General features: G+C 40.5%; 1 protein-coding gene across 13 annotated transcripts in view; it reads left to right on the top strand.

Annotated features, from left to right (window-relative positions):
- Positions 1 to 23,165, top strand: part of tnika (TRAF2 and NCK interacting kinase a) — an 83,318-nt gene that overhangs the window by 18,789 nt on the left and 41,364 nt on the right. For all 13 annotated transcript variants that reach the window (XM_042500191.1, XM_042500203.1, XM_042500199.1 and 10 more), the window contains exon 3: positions 22,338 to 22,394. In XM_042500191.1, coding sequence (XP_042356125.1) covers positions 22,338 to 22,394 — 57 coding nt within the window. The remainder of the gene's footprint in view (positions 1 to 22,337; positions 22,395 to 23,165) is intronic.

The following is a 23,165-nucleotide window of genomic DNA, read 5'->3' as shown; positions in this document are numbered from 1 at the left end:
GTTAACCTGCCATCCCTCTCCAACCCTGGAGTCTGGACCCCAGATGTCATCTTACAGGACCTACACCTATGGCTGATAAATCTTTTAGAATGATTCAAGTTGGATAGAGCATTTATATTTTAACTGGTGCAGCATCTGTAGCGCCGGTTTAGTGACCAGGAAACTCACAGACAAAAGTCATGCCTTAAAGAGGCACTTTGCTAATTATTTAACCAGCTTTGTATCAAAACAATGCAGTATGTGTAGATGAACTGTGGTAAACCTCCCTTCACCTAACCAGTGCCTAGATATCCCTCCTCCCCCCACGGCAAAACTTTGCCAAATGATGTCAAATACGTCATCCGGTTTGGCTGGCTGTTGGAGCCGTCACTTGCAATAAAGGCTTTACTCCGGCATTTGCGTATTGGCCGCCAACCATGCTGCCACCACTGACACAAAGAGTGTACAGCTGATCAAGAGACTCACCCCTCCCTCCCCCAAATTCAGACTAAATCTGACCAAATGGTACAATTAAGCGATCAATATTATGTCAGAAATCAATTTTATGTCACTTCACTGACTTTCTCTTCTAATGTATTTTCTGACACATATTTTAATGACAGATTTAGCTGCAATAAGGAGAGACAGTGAACAGGAAGAGGGAAGGAAGTGGGTGCAATACAGTTTTCTTCACAGTGAAAACAGGCTGAAAAAAACAGATCAAATGACAAAACTGAGCAAATTAAATATGAACTAATGATCAACAAATGATCAACATATTAACAAAGATTCTCTTCCTGCGTTGCATAACCACCCCCTAAAATGTTTTCAGTAATAAGTTTGGCTTACTGTTTAACTGTAATATGAGTGACGGCTGGCCGCAATTTTTTCACACGGTCCATTCCACATTACATCGCACACCAGCGGGAGCATTTATTGGTCTTATCAGGTGCATAAAATTCTGGTAGCTGTAGGTAGCTTTCTATTTCTTGAGCAAAGGCATCCTTTTTCTGTGTTTTCTCTGATCATGTGGCACCAATTTCAAAAGTATTTGTACCTTTTTACCAAATGAATGGCTTAGTTTTATGTGAGGAACCTCGTTATATTGGTGAAATACTTCAATACATGATAACTTCATACATAATCATATTATGTAATGCTACTCAGCTACTGAGTCTGAGAGGCTATCCTTCCAACATTAAAAATGAACAGATCGCCGACTGCTTATGAAGTTTGAAATGCATAGAATTTAGGTAAGCTTTGTAAAGTGAAAAGTTTGTTTTATTTAGCACATTGCCTGTTTTTTGCTCGACTATTTATCCTCAAATTTTCCTTTAGATGCCCAATATAGTAAACCTTTAGGCCAGAAACCTCATTAAAAATGTATTGCACATTCAAAGCAAAGTTCATGTAAACCGGAAAATGAATATCTGAAAATAAATTGAGCAGTTACTATTTTGATTCATTAGATTTGCCACTTTTTTGTCTGATGGGAAACCAAATAGCTTTGGTTTTTGGGCCGTGTGAACAAAACAATGTAATTTTTACTGTTTTCTGCCATATTATAAACCACATGTTTATATGAGAAAGTAATAATAAGATTAAGTATGAAAAGACTAATTGGAAATAATTGTGCCAAAGGCAGAAAATATGCTAAAAATGCTTTGTAATGCTTCAAATATTTCTCCTCTCGTGCTGTAGACGTGTCATCTGGAAAATATTGGATTCATACATACAGATAAGGGGCAGAGTCACTTGAGTAAAAATGCCATCTATTTAAAATTCCTCATGCGGTTGAGGCAAACTGCTTGCATGAAGAGGATCAACTTCTTGTGAGCAGGTGAATCTCAGAGTCACTGAGATGATAAATTGACCTTCAGCCTGGTGCGTATTAGTGAACTGGAATTGCTCCCGCTCTCTGAACCATTTTTAGACACCTGTTATATCAGAAAAATGACACATAGAAATGCCATACTGTAGATAGCTTTGGACTGTAGTATCTGCAGTCTGGATCAATGAATGCTTGTCTGTGTGCTGTGGAGGTGGACTTTGAATTTTTTCAGATGTAAAGATTAGAGTCAGGCAGGCTGTAAACACGATTTTATTCCTCGTTTTGATTCCAAAAATACATTCAATTGGCCAATTGCTCAGTGGCCAGGGGCCAGTTTTGCTCTAATGTATCTGCAATCATAGACTGCAAGTTAACAAGTTGTGCCTTGATATTTTCCTTCACACTAGTGTTTGCTGCAGCAGTTTTGAGAATTAAGAATCTTTAGGCAGCTCTGCTACCCAAGCAATCTTTATTATGTTCCTTGCTGAATCTTTGCAGAAATGTTTATTATTTAATACAATTGTCCTAACTACAAAATTGCAGCTTTTCATTTCACTGAAAATGAATAATTCATATATGCAGATAGACCAATTCATGCTACACTTGGGCTTATTGAAAGTTTAAGAAGTCTGCAAATGAAGTGAAAAATGCATCAGGTGGAAGCTAAAAACAAGCCAAATTTCCTGAGCAGCTTCCTGAGCAACAGAAATATGACTTGAAAGCATCACACAGGAGCAGTGTGTAGGATGCAGTGGCCCTTAGCAGTGAGGACTGCAGGTTTCAACCGGCTGAAACTTTTCCCATATGCAAAGTGTGAACTCCTGTTTAAAATTCATTTAGTGTTCATTGTTCAGAGGTATTTTACCATAAGCCAAATTATTAGCAGAGGTCTCTTCCTCTCCAAACCAAATGGACCAGGTGATTAAAACTTGTAAAAACACTGAGTAAAGCAGTTTCATGTTTAAGATCTGTTTCTCTGATGCTGTTTGGCTTGCTTACTACGATGGCCGATGCAAAAACGGAAATGGCCCTACCTGCAGTCAATGTTTGGTTTCTCTCTTCTGGGCTACTATAGAAACATGGCTGTGCAACATGGCGGACTCTGTGAGTGAGGACCCGCTCTCTAGGTAGCCATAAACAGCTCATTCTAAGTAAGTGACACAACACGACTCTTGTTTTTCAGGTTATTGTACACTAAAGAAAACTTGCATATTATATACCCTTTTTGCCAACATCTCCTCCTAAATTCTACACACTGGACCTTTCGTGAAAAACATTCATTTTTTAAAACCATTTCTCAGATCAGATACACCAGTATTTTCGCTGTGGCAAAAAAACGACTATAAAACCAGTCTTTCTGCATTCTGCTGCAGTAGTTTTTACTTGCTGTACTATGTGTAATGAAGCTAGAGATACTGTATGTAGGTTCATGTGTACCCATGCATGCACCCTTTTGTGTGTGTGATAGTACTGGCCAGCACTGTGTTTTATGTTATTGGTGTTAGAGGGCCGGTAATGTGCCATGTTGCTGCAGTTGTGTGTGTCTGGGAGAGAGAGATAACGGGTTTTATCAACAATTCCATTACCCCATCTAGTTAAATGATACAGATCTGCTCCACACTGCTCTTTCCTCTCTCTCCATCTCTTCTCTCCTCTCACTCACACACACCCAACATCTCATCTCAATTAAAAACAATATCTTGAAAAGTTGTTCCAGGTTGTTGTTTTTGTTGCATTTCGCCTGTCAGTAAAAAATAGTTTGGTGCTGAGAGCCGTGATAGACGACTGGCTGCAGCGAAATGACAATTTTAGCTCCCTTTCTCATCTTACATCTCCGTGGTGGTTCTTTTTCCTTGTTTTCCCTCCTCTGTCTAATCATCCCCTTCATCCCTCGCTTCAGCACACTTCTTTTATCAATATGTAATCACGTTTTTCTTCTTGTTTCCCCTGTTTTTTTGGGTTGAAACTTCCCTGGTGAGCTTTACTTAAGGGAGCAGCCTGTGCCTACAGTATGTGTATATATAGCTTCTACTGGCTGCTCTAAAAGGGCCATAAATAGAGAACACGGGTATGCTGAATAATTAAACACATTCTCTCTCCACTTCTCTGCCTCTCCGTCATCCTCTCTCTTTTCTGTTTCCTCAGCTCCCTCCGTCTCTCCATCTCCCCTTGTCCGCTCCCTCATTGGTATTTCCTTCCTATATTTTTGCCACGTCTCTCTCCTTCGCTCTCTCCCTCCCCTACTCTCTCTTTTTTTATTTTATCATGCTTCTGTTTCTTTTCTGTCTCACCCTTCTCTTTCTGATGCTTGTGAATATTTGATGGGGCTTATGGGAATTGCAGTTCTCAGAATTGAGGAAGCCTCACACAGTGCCACGGCAGAGGGCGGGAACTAGGACCTTTCTTAGCCACTGATTGGCGAACTCATTCCCTAACTGACTGACAGGACGACTTATTGACTGACAGACTTATTGATCAGCAAATTGATTGATCGCAGCTCCTTGTAGTTCCCGCAGGACAAGTCATTTTTCTCTGTGATGGATGCAAGGACAAGTTGAGAGGGCAACTAATCATATCTCGGTCATATGAACACAGCACAGACACATGAGGGATGACACATTCTGCCCATCGACTGTCTCCTCGGCTTTTGCGGCAACACAACATTTCCTGTGTTTCTGTGGGTTTCTGTGTGGGTTGTTTTCACATACTTTCTCACTGTGATTCTGCTGTCGCCATGCAGCGACATAGCAGGAGAGAGACGACAGGGGAAAAAAAGGAGGCAACCAATCTTTTTCTTTCTGATGACAGCACACATCCACTCTGCTCCTCCTCAGGCAAAGTGCTCCACACTCTTTAAATATTCACCAGTCACTCTGAGACACACACAAAGCGACGGTTGGGGACCTGGGCCGTATGGGCTTTTATATGCTCACCCACTGTGACAGCCGCTCTGTACAAAGAGCAGCTGTGTGCTTTCCATTTTACTGCATTGGTGTGTGTTTAAACCAATGTGTGCGAACAAGGGTTTAAAGGAGGAGCACGTTTGTGTTGACATGCGTTCATGTTGTGTGTGGTTGATGCAGGAGTGAGGGTGGTGTTTGTATGCAAGTCTTCCCATTGGTTTCTTTGAGGTCAGACAACTCAGGTGCAATAGGCTTTTCATGCACATCTTAATTTTGCTTCCATTACATGTCTTCTTTTAGACTAGTGAAAGGTAAATATACACCTAATATACATTTAGGTCTTTATTTGAGTTTAGTTTTTTGTTGTGAAAGTGGAGGCAAATGCACATATTTAATCAGATATGACCTCATTTGCATATTTAAACATCAAAATTGTAATACAAAAGAAAAAATGTTTTAATGTCAAGTCATCAGCTAGGAAAGTTTTATTGTGATAGTCATTAGTCAGAAATTTACACTGTCTAAAAATGTATAATTATTTTCAATACGATTTGTTTTGTAAAATTTCATACATTTTAAATAAGTTCAGATTTTATTCTGAATGTGTACACAAATGAGTGCATAATAAATTAGGTAATGGATGATCTGCATATTTAAAAATAAAATTCTAAAAAATAAACATCTTAATCCACAGGGGAAGTTTCACAATGATGTCATATGTTCAGTTTTTTGCCTTAGTCACTGATGGTGTCTCCCATTAAAATGAATGACCAGACATCAAAACAAAGGCGCATGCAGTTATGACCTCACACGTTCGCTGATGTCATGATAATCTTGTTGCCATGGTTATCCGGGGTCTCTGGATATAAACGAACGGACGGGATGCAGATTAGGATTATGACTCAGAGAAACGCTTTATCTTGTTAACCAATCACACCTGTCTCTTTCTGTCTCTCTGTCTCTCTTTATCGCTTTTACCTGCAGTGTCCCTGCCTGTTTTGCGCCCAGGCCATCCTCTCCTCCCTCCTCCTCCTCCTTCCTCCTTCCTCCTTCCTCCTCCTCTGCCCTCTTAAGAACCGCATAAAACTTCAAAGTTGTTTTTTATCTTCCTTATCTGCTGGAAGTCACGCTGCAAAGGACTGTGGGAGATTTTTTTTCTCCCCGCATGCCCGCCTCAGCTACACATGTGCCTGCGCACAAACACACACATATCCACACACCTCAGAGAAGCAGCATGAAGTGTGAAAGCCTGGCATAAGAGACGTCGCAAAAGGAAGATAGAATGACGTCATATCTGCCTCTTTGTTTGATGTTCTTAACTCCTCCAGCGAGTGTGTTTCTCAGCAGGATACGAGATCAAACAAGCAGGCATTATACAATGTGTATCTCTGTGAAAGTAGTCAGTGATCATAATAAAAATGGTAATGTGACAAATCAGAGGTTGACATAACATTTTGTACTATATTGTTATTTCTTGTGGTATTTCTTCCTCTGTACATAATAATTATTTAATTACAGTTTAACTTTTCCTTTTTTATTTAATCCTACCATTAATAATTCTGCATTTGTCACTCAGACTCTTTGTATCAGCATTTTCATTGATTGATGGTGAAGTGATTGACAGAGCTGACCAGTGAGAACAAGCCTTTTACTGTTACCTTTATTATAGTCCTATAATAAATGTGACCTTCATGAGGGTACATTCAACTGTATTATCATTTTGGTGGTGCTTTTGAACTGTATTGCATTATATGAAGATGTTTCTGTTTGACTATCCTCACTGACACAAATAGGGTGGACAAAATAAGAGAAACACCAGTCACTATAATGCAAGAGCACCACAAACTGCAGCCTCCAAAATGACCATACAGTTGAATTAACACTTTGGTGGACTTTAGGTTTATACTGTCGCTAGAATAAATGTTGCCATTGTGCATTTCTGCAAACCATGGATATGATTAATTTATACGTTTCATATGTAACGAATGTTAAAGCTATAAACTAATATTTGTTGTGGCTTTGGTGGGTATTTTTTTTGTTATGTATATGTTATCTGTTAAATATCAATATAATGATTTTTTTTAAATGCAACCATTGGGACTGGAGTATATGTTTTTTGGGGGGGATGGTCATTTATGTCATTTTGGAAGTCAGTGAAAACCATCGTACTCTGTTGATTAGGTATTAGAGAGCATTGCAAAAATCACTTGGTTATGGTTAGAAAAACGTAAAATGTGCAAATGTAACTTATCTGTCGTGTGCAGAGACATACCATAACAACATCTTATTCTGGCGACTGGGCTGCAAGTGCAAAATGTCTTTTTAATTAGAGATATAAAACTAACAACAATCTCACAAGTGTCGTATATTCGACTGAGATATTCTTGTAAACGGGGTCATGAATCTGAATGATGATCATAATTATTATATAGCAGCAGAGTAGATCACAGCACTTCACTTCTGCTGGACTGAGTCAGATACAGTCACAGTTACTTTATAGTGTATAAACATTCACCAGAATGCAGTAATCCCACTGTTGGCAACAACACCTCAGTGGTGCTTTGTGCACGAGGGGAGTACATTACTCATTTCCAGCCTCTCCAAGGAAACGTAGAGGCTATATATGCTCGCTGTATCAGTAAATTGCAGTTAGCTTGATAATGTAAATGAATAAAGAATGTAGTACTATATGGTAGCATTAGTGCTAATGGGGTTGTTGCCAGAAGGTCTCAGCTGGGAGTGTCTGCAAGCTGTAGGACGCGGGTGTGGTTTGTGTTTATCTGTGTGTACAATAAGTGGATATTTTGCTGTATACAGTGCACGTCCCGGGTGTAGGGGCATTGTTGTTTACAGTTCGACAGCCTGTCATTGCCCCTCTCTATTGCTGTTTTTTTTTTTTTTTGTGTACACACACTGACTTACACACACTTCAGTCTCCCGTTATGAATGAACTGTGAACCATGACCAAGGTGGATGTTGCTTGTTACCGTGGGAACAGCAGATATGCTCGTTCCACCCTCATGCAGTGACACACACACACACTCACACCTGGCAGTGTTCATTAGCCTACATCCTCTCTCTATCTTCCCCAAGGCCACACGCCCCACTTACCCACAATGCACTCCTGCCACCCAGACCAGGGTCAATTAGCCATGCCTGATGTCAATAGCAATCTCTCAGTCTCTCTTTGTCTGTCTTTCTTTCTCTCTCTCTGCTGTATGTTTTCCAGTCAGATTCACCACTCTCTAATTGATTGTGTGCACTGTAAAGAGCTATTTAGCCAAGGTTTCTTCTCCCACAGTGTGAATTACTGCTCATCAATAGTGAAGTCAATAACCTATACCAGCTCCGACTCTCTATTATTCCCCATTCCCTCTGTAATGTGTTTGTTCACAACCTTAAGCTCCTCATTTTTGTTCTCCATCACTGATCTCCTTCATCTGAGCAGCTTCTTTTTAGTCATGTTTTCTGTTTCTCCTCGCCCTCGCTCAGCTGTTTCTTTCTCCCTCTTCTTTTGCCTCCCTCACCTCTAGTCTGTACAGTAAATAATCCCGGCTGTTCGTTTGACCTCCAGAGCCGCCGGAGCGTGATGCTGATGTGCTGAACCTGCCGCTTTGCCTCTTCGCCGCAGCCCTCCTCCTCCCTCTCCCAACTCGCTTGTTCTTTCTTCCTCCAGTTGTGCGTCTGCTTGTTCTGCAGATGTCGTACAGCGTCAGGGGGGTGCGCTTGTGTCTTTCAGTCGTGACTGTGAAGAGGCAGTTTGATTTGAAATGAGAGATAAGTGGGTGAGTAGGCAGGTCAGTGGCTAACAGAGTGAATTAGTTGGTAAGTGCATTAGTGAGTTAACCTGAGTAAATGAGCCAGGGACCGACTGAGATAATGTTATTTTGGGGATCGTTGCTGTGATTGGGTAGTTTTCAAGGTTCTGTATGTAACTTTTTACCACTATTAACTCTCTGAAACCTGAGCAAATTGGCTTGATGTCTTTCAAAATCATGGAAAGAAGGCAATGTGAAAAAAATTACCCAAAAAGTATCAATAAATTGTTAAAAAGCACAAAAAAATGACCTAAAATTAGTTTTAACCCCCCCCCCCCCCAAAAACAAAAAAAAAAAAAAAAACAAGCAAGGAAATGACCTGAAAGAGCTGTAAAAAAAAAAGCAAATAATTTTGTAACATATTTTTAAATATGTAATTATGATCATTGTGAATTTATTTTCTGGGATTTGGTCCAGTGGGATGCCTCGGCCCATTGACTGACCTTTTATGTAACAAACTCAGTGCATAATGAATGGAAAAATCCTAAGGATATGTGCCATTACGTGTGTCCAGAGTGTCTTGTCTCACAAACAGCTGCTCATACCGCTGTTCACAGCCTCAGAGAGAGGTGTCACTAATCAAAAGGATTTTCCTGAAAGTTTCGTCCTTTACCAGTTTTAGAGGTGTCACAGCTTCTCAGATGGATTTCAACAACAACAAACTGCAAAAGCACCGTTAATGTGTCTGTTTATATGTAAGTTTGAGTCAATCTGGGTCAGCATCAAATGGCGACCATAAATAAGCTCTGGTCACACACACATGTCCATCCAGCGTGTAGTTATCCTGTTAGGTTGATTTATTTCCATCACATCAGCGGATGTGTAATTATAAGGACAAGTTTTTACCATTTCCTGATGTAATGCACAAATGCATGCACAGGCCCACAGATCCTCTTTACATATATAACATCAAACTAAACCATACTTGCAGGTGCATGATGATGCAGCTTTGTGTATGCGCCCTGTCGCTTCTTTTTCAAGCATCATCACACCACCACAGGGAGTGACAGATGTGCTTTGTGATCAAACGTGTGCCTGTTTGCAAAATTCTGGTTCCCTTATTTAAACTGTTTTGTGTTGTGATTACTTAGCACTGCGCCAAATCCTTTCCCTGACCCCAGATTAGTCTGTTTCTCGTGCAATTGTGTGTCCACCAGCTTGTTAATTAGCTTGTTGTACTGCGAGCGGGCAGGTTAATGAACGGCTACATTTCAGCCTGCCGATAGATTATTGTTTCAATAGGCTTTAGCAGATAACACCAGTTCATTCAGAGTGGAATCAACACTCTGAATGCTGCCTGTCGTGAAATTCAGCGTCTCCTTCCTGCAAACCACCACCTCAACCGTCAATAAAAGCCCCCTGGTCTATTCTCCAGATCATTGCTCTCATCTCTCTTCCTCTCATCTTTCCTCTTTCTTTCTTTCATCACCTCCGCCTCTCTCTCTTTACAACCTCCTTCTCACACAAACTGCTTGTTTCTTCCCCCTTCACCAACTCTCGTTATATCGCCTCTCCTTTTAAATCTCGCACTGTCTCAATCCGTCTCTTTCCTCTCTTGCTTCCCCGTGTGTGAGTGTGAGCAGCCTCAGGGTACTTCTATATTTCCCGGGCAGTGCAGTGGTAGATTGGAATTGAGGCCTTTGTCACTTTTATTTACTGCCTCGCTGATTCCACAACAGCGTGTGCGTGCACTCGTCAGGGTGTGTGTGTGTAAGCACGTGTGAATGCGGAATGATTGCAGGTGTTTGAACTGCAATGAGGTGTGTCTCATAGTATTGCCCCCTTATTTCTTTGGATTTTTTTGAGCAGAACTGCGCTTGTATCGTTTGTTAGCTGGAAGTAGCTTTAATTCTGCATCGCAACTCTGGCGCTTGCTGAGCATGCTGGGATTGTAAGGCTACAGACTAGAATCAGCGGGTGTTGATACAAGACTGAAACACCGCTTGTCTGAAATCCTTCAACCCTGACACAGCTAAACTACAGTTTGGTGTATGTGACAGTAGGCCCGCCTGTCAGAGTGAGAGACAGACAGAAAGAAAAATGTATAGATTGAAAGCCCAGGGGCACATCCCATAACCCACTTTTCCCCATAGGATACTGTTACCATGCCAACAGGCCAGGCGCCAGGGGAGCATGCTTAGATGCCTTTCAGTCAATTCTTGCCTGATGTTTGTGTATGTTTGTGTCTGCATGGATTACCATGACGGCAGATTAGGATTATGGTGTGACCCATTTCCTTTTTACAAAGAGCTGGCAACATAATCTGGCAATCTGTTCCTAGTTTGGTGTGTGTGTGTGTGTGTGTGTGTGTGTGTGTGTGTGTGTGTGTGCATGTAGTGTGTGTCTTTGCTTTTGTCTTCATTTTTTATAAGCAAGAGACAAATACAGACTGATGTAGGTTGTAGGACAGGATGCTTGCTGTCTTTGACAACTGATCCGGACAAATTTCATTTTTTACTTGTATATTTATAACTTATTTCTTGCGAAATCTAGATGGAAAGTTAAAGGTCCATATTAATGCTAAATCAAACAGGATGAACAATTTTTGACTTGGTCCAGTATGAAGTAAGAGTCCGCCAGTCACAGCAGTGAAAGAGGTTGCAATGTAATCCCTATGGGCAATTGTGCCCCATCAATTTCCATCCATTAAAAGTTCTTGATTTTGCCAGTAACAAATCATTTTGTTTCAATAAGTGTCTGACAACATTTTGGAAAAGATTCTGAAGAGAAATAAAATGTTTTTCCTCACCGTTCATTGGTTTGTTTGTTATTATGACCAAGTCTCACTTGAGGAGAAGCCTCGTGGGAGGTGACTTGTTGCAGGAAAACAAGTTAAACATTTATAAAAGCTTGAGAAAGGAGTGCTGGTAGGAGTGTGTTGTGCTGGAGTACAGAAAGCGTAGTTTAGTGTTATCTAAAAAAAATTCAGTGGCTGAATATTTAGCTGATTTCATAAATGTGAAAAAGTCCACCAGATTTAAGCACAAGACTTTTCCTTCGAGCGAGACTTGGTGACATACACTAGCAAATAAACCAGATCAAGCAAAATGTCAGGAAGGACATTTTATTTCTCTGTAGGGTCTTTTCCATATGTAGACACATTCATTAACAATCCGAGTCTGTCGGTGGCAAAAAAAAGCACTTTTACTGGATGTTAATTGACGTTGCATGATTGCCCGTGGGGATTGAATAGCAGCCTGTTTTGCCTCTGTGGCTGCAGCACTCCTAATCTATACTGGACCAATCTCAAAAATAACTATCGCCATTAGATACTTGGACACAAAAACATGGGAAAACAGGGTCTAGGTCTAAAAATACAGAAGTTTCCCTTTAAGCGAGCCAAGTTTAAAACAATCTACAGTAGATGACAAATAATAAGCAAACATGGCTCTGGGAAAAGGATCGCTTTGCTTGTATAAAGGCTCCTTTTTTGGCAGCCAACTTTAAAATATCAGATGCTGCAGCTGCCTTAAACACACTAACAGGTAGAGCAAGGTTTCTTTTACACAAGCAAGAAATATTTTGTCATGTGGTCCACCCAGATTCATGCCATGTGTTATTATCAGTTAAGTTAGATGACAGTCTGATAGCCACAGTTATTGAATATGTGGCAGAAAAGTGCAGGAAGTTTGGAAAAGCCTTTAAAAAACCCTTAAAACTTGAACAGTCTGCCATAATGAGCATCATAATTAAGTTTCTGAAAGGTGCTTAGTGAAATGGATTTAAAGCAATGGCTTTCCTGAAAGTCTGAAATCAATCTTAATATGGTAGCCTTTAAATATTGTCCCCAGTAATGAGATTTGTAGTTAATGGGCTAAAACATGCAGAACCACCAGCGTAGGTGTTTAAATTTTGGTTGATGTAAAGAATAGGCTTCAAATCAAACAAGGATCTATTTTTAAATCTGGAAGCTCACTCACTCGGCCATTTTGAAGTCAAATTTGGATGATTTCCTCTGACCTTGCAGCTTGGCCACACAGTAAGCACACACTGAGGACAGATGCACTGTGAAATACAGCTCTCTCTCTCTCTCTATCTGAAGTACTCTTTGGCTCATCTCCTCCCTCATTTCTCAATCACCCCCCCCCCCCCCCCCCCCCCCCCCCCCCCCCCCCCCCCCGCCTCCCCCCCCCCCCCCGCCAACCAAGACCCATCCTTTATGTACGACGGTGTTAGTTTCACATTAAACACTTAGGCATGTTTGGAGGCGTAGGTTAATGTGAGTGGGGGGTTGGTATGGGGTGTGGGGGGTACTTTTTAGTGATGCAAATATGTGACATTATTTTGATCATGTTTTTCGGGATCTTATGGTTTTCAGAGAGTGATTTGGGATGTCAGAATTTAGCGTGCGGTAGAACAGTGGTAGTTGGGATGGTGTCTAAAATATGGGGTGAGTGAAATGTGCAGACTGTATTAGTAGTTTAGGAAATTTGGTTTGTAGGTTGGTTTGGGTTTTGGGTTTTTGTGGGTAGATATGTTGTGTATCGAGGGTGATTTTTTGGGGAATGGTTTTGGTGTACTGTTGATGTGAGGTAAATAGAAAATGTTATTATGACAAGTAAGTGTTATTACTTTAATAGCATTTTAAGTGATATAGGGAATGGAGGTGTCATACGATAGATGATAAGATGTGATGTTTATCTGTGAAACTATTGGAACAAAAATAGTTATTGGTTGAGGGATATTGGGGGTTGAATGTTGGTTATAGACTTGGGGATGTTAAGGTGGGGGGTGGGAGGATGGTTTTGAAAAATTAGAGAATGGTGTTAGTATGATAGTTATGAAAGGGATGAGGTGGTGTGGTATTGATCCTCTGTTTTGATGGTTGGGTTTGTTGTCATTTATAGTTAAGGGAGGTGGTTTAATGTATAGTTTGGATTTAGTGTATTTCATGGGTTGGGGTTTTGTGGGTGTTGATAGGGTTGTTGTGATTGGTAGTGATTGTGGGGGTAATGTTGTGGGTACGGTTAATTGTTGTTTTGTTACAACGGTTTATGGTATGTGGTTGAGTTTTTGTGTTGTGTGGGGGTCTATGAGTGGGTTGAGTAAGTTACAGATTTGGTTGTTGTGTGGGTGTGGATTATGGGTATTAGTGGGGTAGGGTTATTTGATGTAAGGAAATGGGTTTGTTTTTGGTGGTTTTTGGAGATTTGAGGTGGTCATGTGGGGTTGGTGTTATTTGGTGGGAATTTGGGTGTAGGGGTTATTTGGTGTATTGTGGGAGTAATTTGATTGTGAGGGGGGTATGTGGGTAATATGAGTGGTGAAAAGGTTATGGATGTGGAATGAATGGTTTGGGGGGGGGGGGGGGGGGGGGAGGTTAGGGGGTTGTTGTGGAGGTTTTTGATTTATTATTGTTTTGATTAGGGGGGTTTAGAGTTAAGGGTTGGATGGTATATAGAGGGTAGAATGATTGTATTTGGAGTATATGGTGGGAATTAGGGTTGGGATGTTTGGTGGAATAGTAGTTATGAAATATATTGGTTATTCTGGATATGGGGTTATGTATGAGGGATAGATTTTCGTTGAGAAGTTTGTAGAGGTGGGAGATTGAGAATGAGAAGATTGGGAGTATATGGTTAGGAATAAGAACTTTTAACAGAATTTTAGGGAGAGTGATGGGGTTAGGGGTGTTATGGTAAGAGGAGTATGGGAATAAAATAATAGGGAGGGGGGTTATGGGAATTGTAGGATTTATGATGGTTTTGGAGGGGGGGTTGAAAAGGGGCTTTAGTGTGATAGAGTGATGAGTGGGTGGGGGATTTTAGGTTGTAGTTTGAGGGGGGGTTGGTACAAGTCAATCACACAGCCCCCCCCCACCCCCACCCCACCCCCCCACAGCTTTCCTCACCCTACTTCCAAATAACAACTCTCCCACATCAGGATAATAGTCTCTTATTCCCTGTCTTCTCCCTCTCTTTGTATGTGTGCGTACGTTTGTGTGTTTAAGTGTCGTGCCCACTGTACTCTGGCCAGCCAAGACTGTTGCTAGGCTACGACAGGAAGTGTCCTGCATAGTAAATGTGTCCGGGTGGGGATGGAGGGGTGGGGGGGGTGGGGGGGTCTGTGTAATTGACTTGGCAAGGGCACAGGCGCGCACACAACAAACAAAATACACACACGCTGTAGAAGCATTTCTTACTCGCAACATACACACACTCAGACGCTTTGGGTGTCATGATATCCAGCATCAGGTTGTTTTAAGGCAGCAGGTTGGTCTCGCCTAACTGAAGCTGCAAGCTGAGAATGATGAAGAGATGCTTTTCTCTGCAGCCTGTGGCGCTCGCCTGTGTGTGTGTGTGTGTGTGTGTGTGTTTATTCCCCTCAACATCCGTCTCCATATAGCAGCAGCAAAATCGTAAAAGAAGAATCATTACACACACAACCTCCTCTTCTTCATCTGAAGGTGCACACACACAGTCCAGTGCTTACCTGCAAGCACTTTACTGGTGTTTTACTTTCACTTGGCAGGTGCAATTAATCATAATTATATGTTGATGATAATTACTGGAATAGGCGTACTTTGTGTCAGTCTGATGCCTCCCTCATGGTGCACGCGGATGGGGACAGATGAGATGAGATATGACACTGCGCCGTAACATCGGACCTAAATCTGTTATGCATCTCTACGTTTCATTACAGTATGAGCTTACATAGACAAAATGATGATTGGTCTCTGAATCTAAATTACAGCTGCATTACTCCTCAGTGACAGCTCCGATTAGTGTGTATTTACTTTTCTAGCTTGGGTGCTGTGCAATAAAGAATTCAAAATACATACGAATGATATGCTTGTGTTCACAGATAAGTTGACTGATGGAAAATTAAACCATAGAAACTGTGATAAGTGATTCCTCAATAAGTTGAAAAACTTTTGGTTTTGGCAAGTTCTTAGACAATACATGCATCGTTTAAATGCACAGTACATTTGGACATTTTATACAAAAAAAATCACCACATATTTTGATAATGAATGTATAACTTTGGTCGTTTTTCAAATAAAATGCCAAAAGCTACAGACTTCCAGCCTCATAATTACAGGGACTTTCTGCTTTTCTTCATCTTATGTAGTAATGAATATGTTAAAATTTTGGTTTGGGAATGATAGTTTGCCACAACAAGCAATGTAAATACTTGTTATTTTCAGCTCTAGTTAGATGAATAAAGATCAGCAGTTGCAGCTATACCTTGCACTTTGTATCAGTACAGTGTGGGTAGTAGTAAATCTCTCTGCTCAATTCCCAGTATAAATCAGACGAATGTGGAAAATGCATCTAAAAAACCCATTTCTCACCTAAAATTTCATCAGAAATATATTTCAGTGCACTGTTTGGCTGTATTAAGAGAACTTGTGAATAGGAATTGGGCACCGATGTTTTCTGTATCGTAAAAATGCAGGCTGAAAGATTCAGATCATATTGTATGTTACCTATTTCTCGCAGAAGCATATTTAAGTGTACTTTTTAACTAATTTAAGATCGTTTGTTACCAACAGGTCATTATATTGTTTCCTGTGTCAAAATGGACAAGCTTGCCATATGTGTTTAATGGTTTCGGTGTGACGCAGTGCATTCTGGTATATTGTAGGTTTTCTACCTCTTGAGTAATCGCAGATGCCACAGCCCTTTTTCCTTTGCTTTTTTTCTGGTGATGTAGCACAAAAAAACAAAAGTATGTTATGTCTACTGCATAGACACCCAGTTTAATGAAAAGGCCGACTTTCTAGCCGTGAAATACTTTCTAAGGGATGAATCGATACTTGTATGACAGAGTCTTAGAAAACGTTACATAAAGTAGCATTTATTGCAAGGCTATTTCGTTTAATTGCATTAAATTGCAGGCATTTGGGATATTGTGTCCAGCTTCTGTCTTACAGCCTGTAATCAACACATCTCTTTTGGACTGGTCATCACAAAATGCTGGAGTAGAGTAAACAGAAGCCTTATTGCCTCTGAATTATTTAAAATCTAATCGGTTAACTTTGAAACATCACACAATAAAAGGAGAGAGGAGTCTCTAGTCTTTTACTTTTAGTTATTGTGTAAGAGATGAAACAATTATTGTGAGCATAAACTAAATGAGTGTAAATAATCCAAGTTAATGAACACATTTTCCTATTTTGTTGGGTGGAACCATCAGAAATAAACCTACTCTCCCTTTCCATACTGCAATTTTAAGACAGACTGACCTGCAGGGATGACGCCAAGTAATGACTCCTCCATGATGCGGCCGCCTGGAGGCTGATTGGAGATCAGTTCAGTATCAGTTGGCTGTCTCCATCACAGCACGACCATCCAAGCGGAACAAACATAGTCAATTTGGTCTGTTATCGCTCAAACACACCTGGCTTGGCAGCATCACGGCTCCTTGTGGGTGTGTATATATGTGTGTGTGTGTGTGAGAGAGAGAGAAAGACAGATGTTTTGCCATCATATTCGGTCAAAATAATACTTCTACAGCATTTAAGAAGGAAAGAAAATGGTGTATTGGACATGTGAGGATAACTTCCTCATTTAAATGTTCCTGCAATGACTGGAGTTATCCACAGTATGCTCACTATACTGACAACTAGGAAGAATTAGTTGAAATGCACATTAAAATTGGCACGTCATCGGTGTTGGCAGATAATGGCACCAACATGCTGATTTCTGCCAATATCACAATCTAATACATTTTTTTACATGACAAAGTGAACATGTACAAAACATCAAAACTAAGCTGAAGTATTTGTTTAAATTTGCGTAATGACTGAATATTACATCCACAGAAAAGCATTGTATTTCATGTCTATCTGCTGATGGACCATCACGATAAGAGTATGCATGATATAATGTTAATATCACTGATGAAGAGACTTGATGATCACTAAAATTAGGTGGGGATGAAAGTGGAAATATTGATATTGCTATCGCTTATCGGCCGAATTAATTGTTTATATCGGCATATTGGATATCAGCAAAAATCCCATATTGTGCGTCCCTAAGTATTAGATGAAAACACTTGTGTGTACAAGTATTCAGTATGTGTGTTTTGTTTTTCTTTGCAGAGACGCTCAGGCCCATGTCAGTGCGTTGTGGTTTGCAGAAGGCGCTAGATGCATTAGCAGAAGCAGAGTGAAAGGGTTGCAGGGAGCCCTCGGTCTGTGTCATGTTTGCTTGTCGAGCTCAGAGCTGAGCACTGTTTCGTTGGCGTGAGCGTTCAACTCCGTCATGTTCATGCACGACCCCCTTTTCAAGGTCTGCCGGTCTGAGCTGTGAGGCATGAGAGGGATGGAGACGGAAAATACAAGGGACGGGGAGAAGGAAGCGAGACATCTAGAGGGAGTGCAGAAATAATGAGAGGCATAAAGAGGAGATTGTGAGAAGTTAAGAGGGTTAGATAATGAGAGAGAGAATCAGAGGGATAAGAGAGTGAGGCAGAGAGTGAGAGAGAGAGAAAATGCAGATCTAGGTCAGAGAGGCAAAGCAGACAACAAACGAGTGGAGGAAGGGATGAACAGGCCTGTGAGGCTCAAAGCTCCTCAATCTGAATGGGACTGATCAGGGAGAGAGTGGGACATCCTTAGGAAGAAGACAGGGAGAGGGAAGATGACAAAATTATTTCAGTACTGTGCGACATCTTCTCTTTTTCATTGTTTGACATTCACAGACCTGCAGAAAATATTTCTGCCTCATTTTCACGGCATGGTTCACCTTAACTCAACTCACTTTTGACACCGGATCCTTTTCCTAAGTTCCTAAGATTTCTAAGATTTGATTTTGAGCTGATCGAGATGCCGCATGTAACTGATGTAGCATTCTCTTTGCCTCGACGATAACTTGATCTCCTCGTCCGCAACAATTCATGCACCTCGGTAACTGTACAGTGTAACGTATGTGTAAGTGTAAGATGTTGTTTTCCAGACTGCCATTTTTCAAAACCTTGGTAGAGCGAATTTAAAAAATGCGATTTCTTTTGACCATAGCTTGGCTTTCTAAAAATGGTGGGTGGTTATAAGGTAATTTTGTTAATAATGATTCATATTCATTCATATTTATACTTGTATATTTAAGTATACTTTAAACTGTTAACTATACTTTAACAGTTTAAAGTTTAAATTTGCCTTTGCAAGTAAAGAAAAAGCCATGATTTAGTGTCATTAACAATTTTTTGCTTTATTTTGAAATAAGTATTGGTTCAGGCACTGTTTAAGCACCACCACCGGGGGAAAAAAACAAAAACAAAAAGATACCCAACCCTAGTGTTGAGCGCTATGATAGCAGTGTAATATGCCCCTCTTCCCAGAGCTTCAGATAATGTTTTCATATTGCTTGTTTTGTGCAACCAGTAGTCCAAAACCTAAATTAATTAAATTTGCAATGATATGAAACCAAGAAAAAAAAGCCTTACATCAGAGAAGCTGGAATCAGCAAATATTTGGCATTTTAGCTTGATAAATGACTGTTGATGAGACTAATTGACTGTTGGTTTCAACAATAATCATTTTATCATTTGCCTTCCCGAATTGTTTTGATATCATCGTTACAGGCGTTATCCTGTTAACTGCTTTGGAAATACAATTTAACTTCACAGTCCTATAACCAAAGACCCACCCCCGTCTTTTCTTTGAATTTGCAAATAAATGAAGAGGGCGCGGACAGAGAGAGAGCGAGAGATAAAGATGAACAGACAGCGCTAATTCCTCTCTGCTGCTCCTTTCACACTTGGTCATTTAATAAGGCGGAATGACATTACCGCTCTATGAGGGCAGGAGAGATGGAGGGAGGTTGTCAGGTGGTTCAGAGTAATGAATCTTTATCCAGCTCTGATGTCCATGTCCAATATCTGTTTGACACATTCTCTCTCTCTCTCTCATGCTCTCGCAGTCACTCTCTAGCTCCCTCAATCATTCGCTCTCCCTCTGCATGTCTCTGTGTGCACATGTGTGGGTGTTTGCACGAGTTCCTCTGTCTGTTTGAGTAGTGGAGAAAAAAGGAGATCTTTCTGTATTCTGTGCATGTGTGTAAGTGTGTGTGCGCGAGAGTTTCTGGTTTGTAAGTGGCTGTAATTCCTTTGTTGGTCTCCAACAAAGCCAGTCCTTGTGCTCGTGGAATTGGGGCAGTCTGATCCTAATGAGAAATCCCTGTTCAATCTTTCCAGCTCTTTTACTCTCACAGAAGCTGGACCATGCATGTGCATATATGTGTGCGTGTGTGTGTGTGTGTGTGTGTGTGTGTGTGTGTGTGTGTGTGTGTGTGTGTGTGTGTGTGTGCGCGTGTGTGTGTGTGTGTGAGAGAGAGAGAAAAAAGAGAAACTGATCACAGTGTTCAACCATCCACTGGTGCTCAGTTTGCATTGTGCAGTGCTGGATTGTGACACAATGAATTGTCATATTAAATCCCTAACTTTCATTTAGCCATAAATAAGCAAGTTTTAAAGTTGTTGTTTATTTAATTGAGGAGGAGCTGTTTAATGAGAAAAATAACTCATGAATTTAAATCCTGCTCATTCAGGGATGTCAGCTGATGTTACAACATACTGCCAGTCATCTTGTGGGAACCCACTGAGTGAGGAGATTTCTTCCTACTTGCTGCTCCGAGAACATGTTTTCTCCACCCAATTAAAACAAACTGTATCGATGTTTTAAGCATAGCAAGTTAAGCAGTTTGTTGACAAAATAATGAGTATATTTGTAATGTAATGTAATGCTGTATTTTTCTTGTCTTTCGAATTTTTTCGCCAGTCTAAGCAGAGTCTAGAATTTAGCACTTGTCACTTTTCACTTGTCATTTTGAGGTTGCAACAACTTCACAAAACCAAACAAATATAACAAAATATTAAGTAAACTTAACAATTAAATATGAAATAAACATAAATTAAGACTAATAGTTATGTTAACTTACATTTTCTAGGGCAGTTGGTTAGATTTTTTAAAGTTAGATGAACTTGTCGGATTTTACATTGTAAAAACAACCCTTTTTTTGTCTGTAATGGAGATGCGATCAGATCATCATGTTGACTGCTGACCAGTTTTGCTGCTTTGTAAAACCACTAAAAAGGAACAAGGAAGCTATTGAGCCGCCTACATTATTTTTCAGCTAATAACTGTTTCTATTGAATAACCCCAGACTCAAATGCAATCCATCACGTAAAGTGAGTTTTGGTGAGCTGGTGGGTACAATTGATCTGTTAAAACGACATAGAAATAGAATATGAAGCGGTGAGAATGACTAATGACCAGGGGCAAGGTGCAGAGACAGTCCTGCTGCTGTAAAATCTCTCTTGCAAATTAAACTTAAAGTTGGGAAACCACCAACTTTTTGCCATAATATACTTGTGTTCTTAGCGTTCCCAGCCTCTGTTTGGGTTCTCATTAAAAGAACGGCCCTTCGTTAAAAGCCCTCAGGAGGAGTTTTCGAGCCAGACCCTTAATGCCATCTGGTTTATACTGTAACAGTTCCACCAAGAAAACAATCCTGTCCTTGTTTTGAATGTGTGTGTGTGTGCGCTTGAATATTTGTTTGTTTGTGCCAGTGCTGCTAAGCTGTTCTGCTCAGACTGTAACATGCTAATCAGTTGATTCCAGACAGGTGGAAGTAATAGCCGTCAGTGGTTTTAGCGTCTCTAGCCCGGTTAGCTTCATTAGGTAATCACAGGCACAGATGCTCTGTTGCAAACGAACCACTTGGGTCTTCCATTCGCCCCTCAGCTTCCAATCTCCCAATTCCTCGCCTCCTAGCTCCCCCAGGCATCTGCCTAGCCTCGATATTACACAACACAGCCAAGTCTGTGGATTGGTATCTGTCTTTGTTTGGTCCCTCCTCCATTTTCTGAGACACTGTCAACCTTGTTTTTCACTAGTTCCCATTAGTTCCCATTTTTGACCACATACTGTGAAGTCTATTCAGATAACTTGGAAAGGATGACGATGAGGAAAGGATGATGAGGTTAAAAAATAAACTGATCAAGGCAGTGGTTGACCAGCAGTGTTAAATCCTGATTTATTTGAAATTACTGTCAAATGAATGTTTTTGTCAATGGAGTCTGGCTTTGAAGAACAAATAAATGAGTTTGACTTTTGGTTTAGCTTCCCATCTGAAAGGGTTGGCGGTTGGGGAAGTCCTGAGCATATGAATGGATAAATGAGACTTGGATTATACTGCGCAACTCACGGATGTTTTGATACAGTTTTGTTCTTGTTAAACATGGACCCCTATGACTTCAATTCATCAAAAAAATTTGTTGTGTTTTGGATTGTTTGTTCACTGAAGAGGCATGTGAGGAAAAACTACACTTTTTTCATGAATTCATCATTACACGGGGTGAACAACTGATAAACAAATGATCGTTTGGGGGGTGAACAATTCCTTTAACTTTTGCTTTCTGTAATTAATTTTGACTATTGAAGGTTTTAGAGAAATACTTGATTTGTAATTAAGGGGCTTCAGCGTCATCAGAAAACATTAGTTGTTCTCTGTTGTCCGTTTTTGTATTCAAACACTTGTCAATCAGTTTGGGAATAATAGCAGCTTAACATCCACTATTTTGATGGTGGGGTGACACTTGTTTCACTCAGGATTATGTCTTTTAAAAGGAAACAATTATGTTTACTTAAAAAAGTCAAGGTCACATATTGTATTTGCTGCTTATAGATGCATTGGATCATTATTTGGGAGTTAAATTTACTGATTTTGTTTTTATGCAGTGCTTTACTGAGAAAACTGTTAAATAGACATGAAGATTTTTCCTCTCTTCTTTGTTTCCTAACTCTTTGCTCCGTCTTTTTCCGTATATCTGACTGTCTTTCTCCTCTCCTCCTTCCACCAGGGTCGCCATGTTAAGACAGGGCAGCTGGCAGCCATCAAGGTCATGGATGTCACCGGGGTAAGACACACACCTACATGCATGCACTCACTACACACACACGCACAGCAAATCATCTCAAGTGATTATACCGCCGTCGACCGTGTCATCTAATTATGAGCGATGAGTCAGTGCCGGCGTGTGTGTGTGTGCGTGCGGGCCCGTGTGCGTGTGATGTGGCAGAGAGGAAATGAGGACAGGCCTATTGCCATGGTAATATTAGCTGGAGGTATTAGGACAGCAGTGTGGTCTCAGGCGTGTCTGTAAAGCAGGAGGGAATCTCAGTTATATTTAGAGATCCTCTCACCCTACGCCTCGCTGTCAGCACTCGGCTGCCAGCGAAACAATGAAGGAGTGCAGGAATGAAGCAACAAAGGAACTGATGAATGAAAAGGAGCATGAATGACTGAATAAGGACATGAATATATGCAGGTGTATGGGGATGAATGAATGAATGAGCAAATTAGCAAAGCAACAGAAGTATGTGCAGTGAATAAAATAAATGAGACTGTGTACTAATGACTCTGCAAGAACAAATCTGCTTAAATGCAATAAAAATAAATGGCTGTATTAATTGATGGTTGGAAATTGAATCAACAAATTGCAAACTTAATGAGCTACTGTACAAAATCAGCTTACTAAAACAAGTGCTTTTGTTTTCATGGCTCATGAACACTAAATTGAAGTAATCAAGGCATAATTTTCTGTCATTGTGAATAATGAATAAGGAATGACATTTTTAAGTAACCAACTGCCACCACAACAACATTTTTCTGCTTTTGGCTTTGTGGC

This window comes from Plectropomus leopardus, chromosome 14 (genome assembly GCF_008729295.1).
Source record: "Plectropomus leopardus isolate mb chromosome 14, YSFRI_Pleo_2.0, whole genome shotgun sequence".
Classification (NCBI taxonomy): domain Eukaryota; kingdom Metazoa; phylum Chordata; class Actinopteri; order Perciformes; family Serranidae; genus Plectropomus; species Plectropomus leopardus.
Note: the sequence above shows the minus strand (reverse complement) of the source record. Positions and strands in the feature narration are given on the sequence as shown.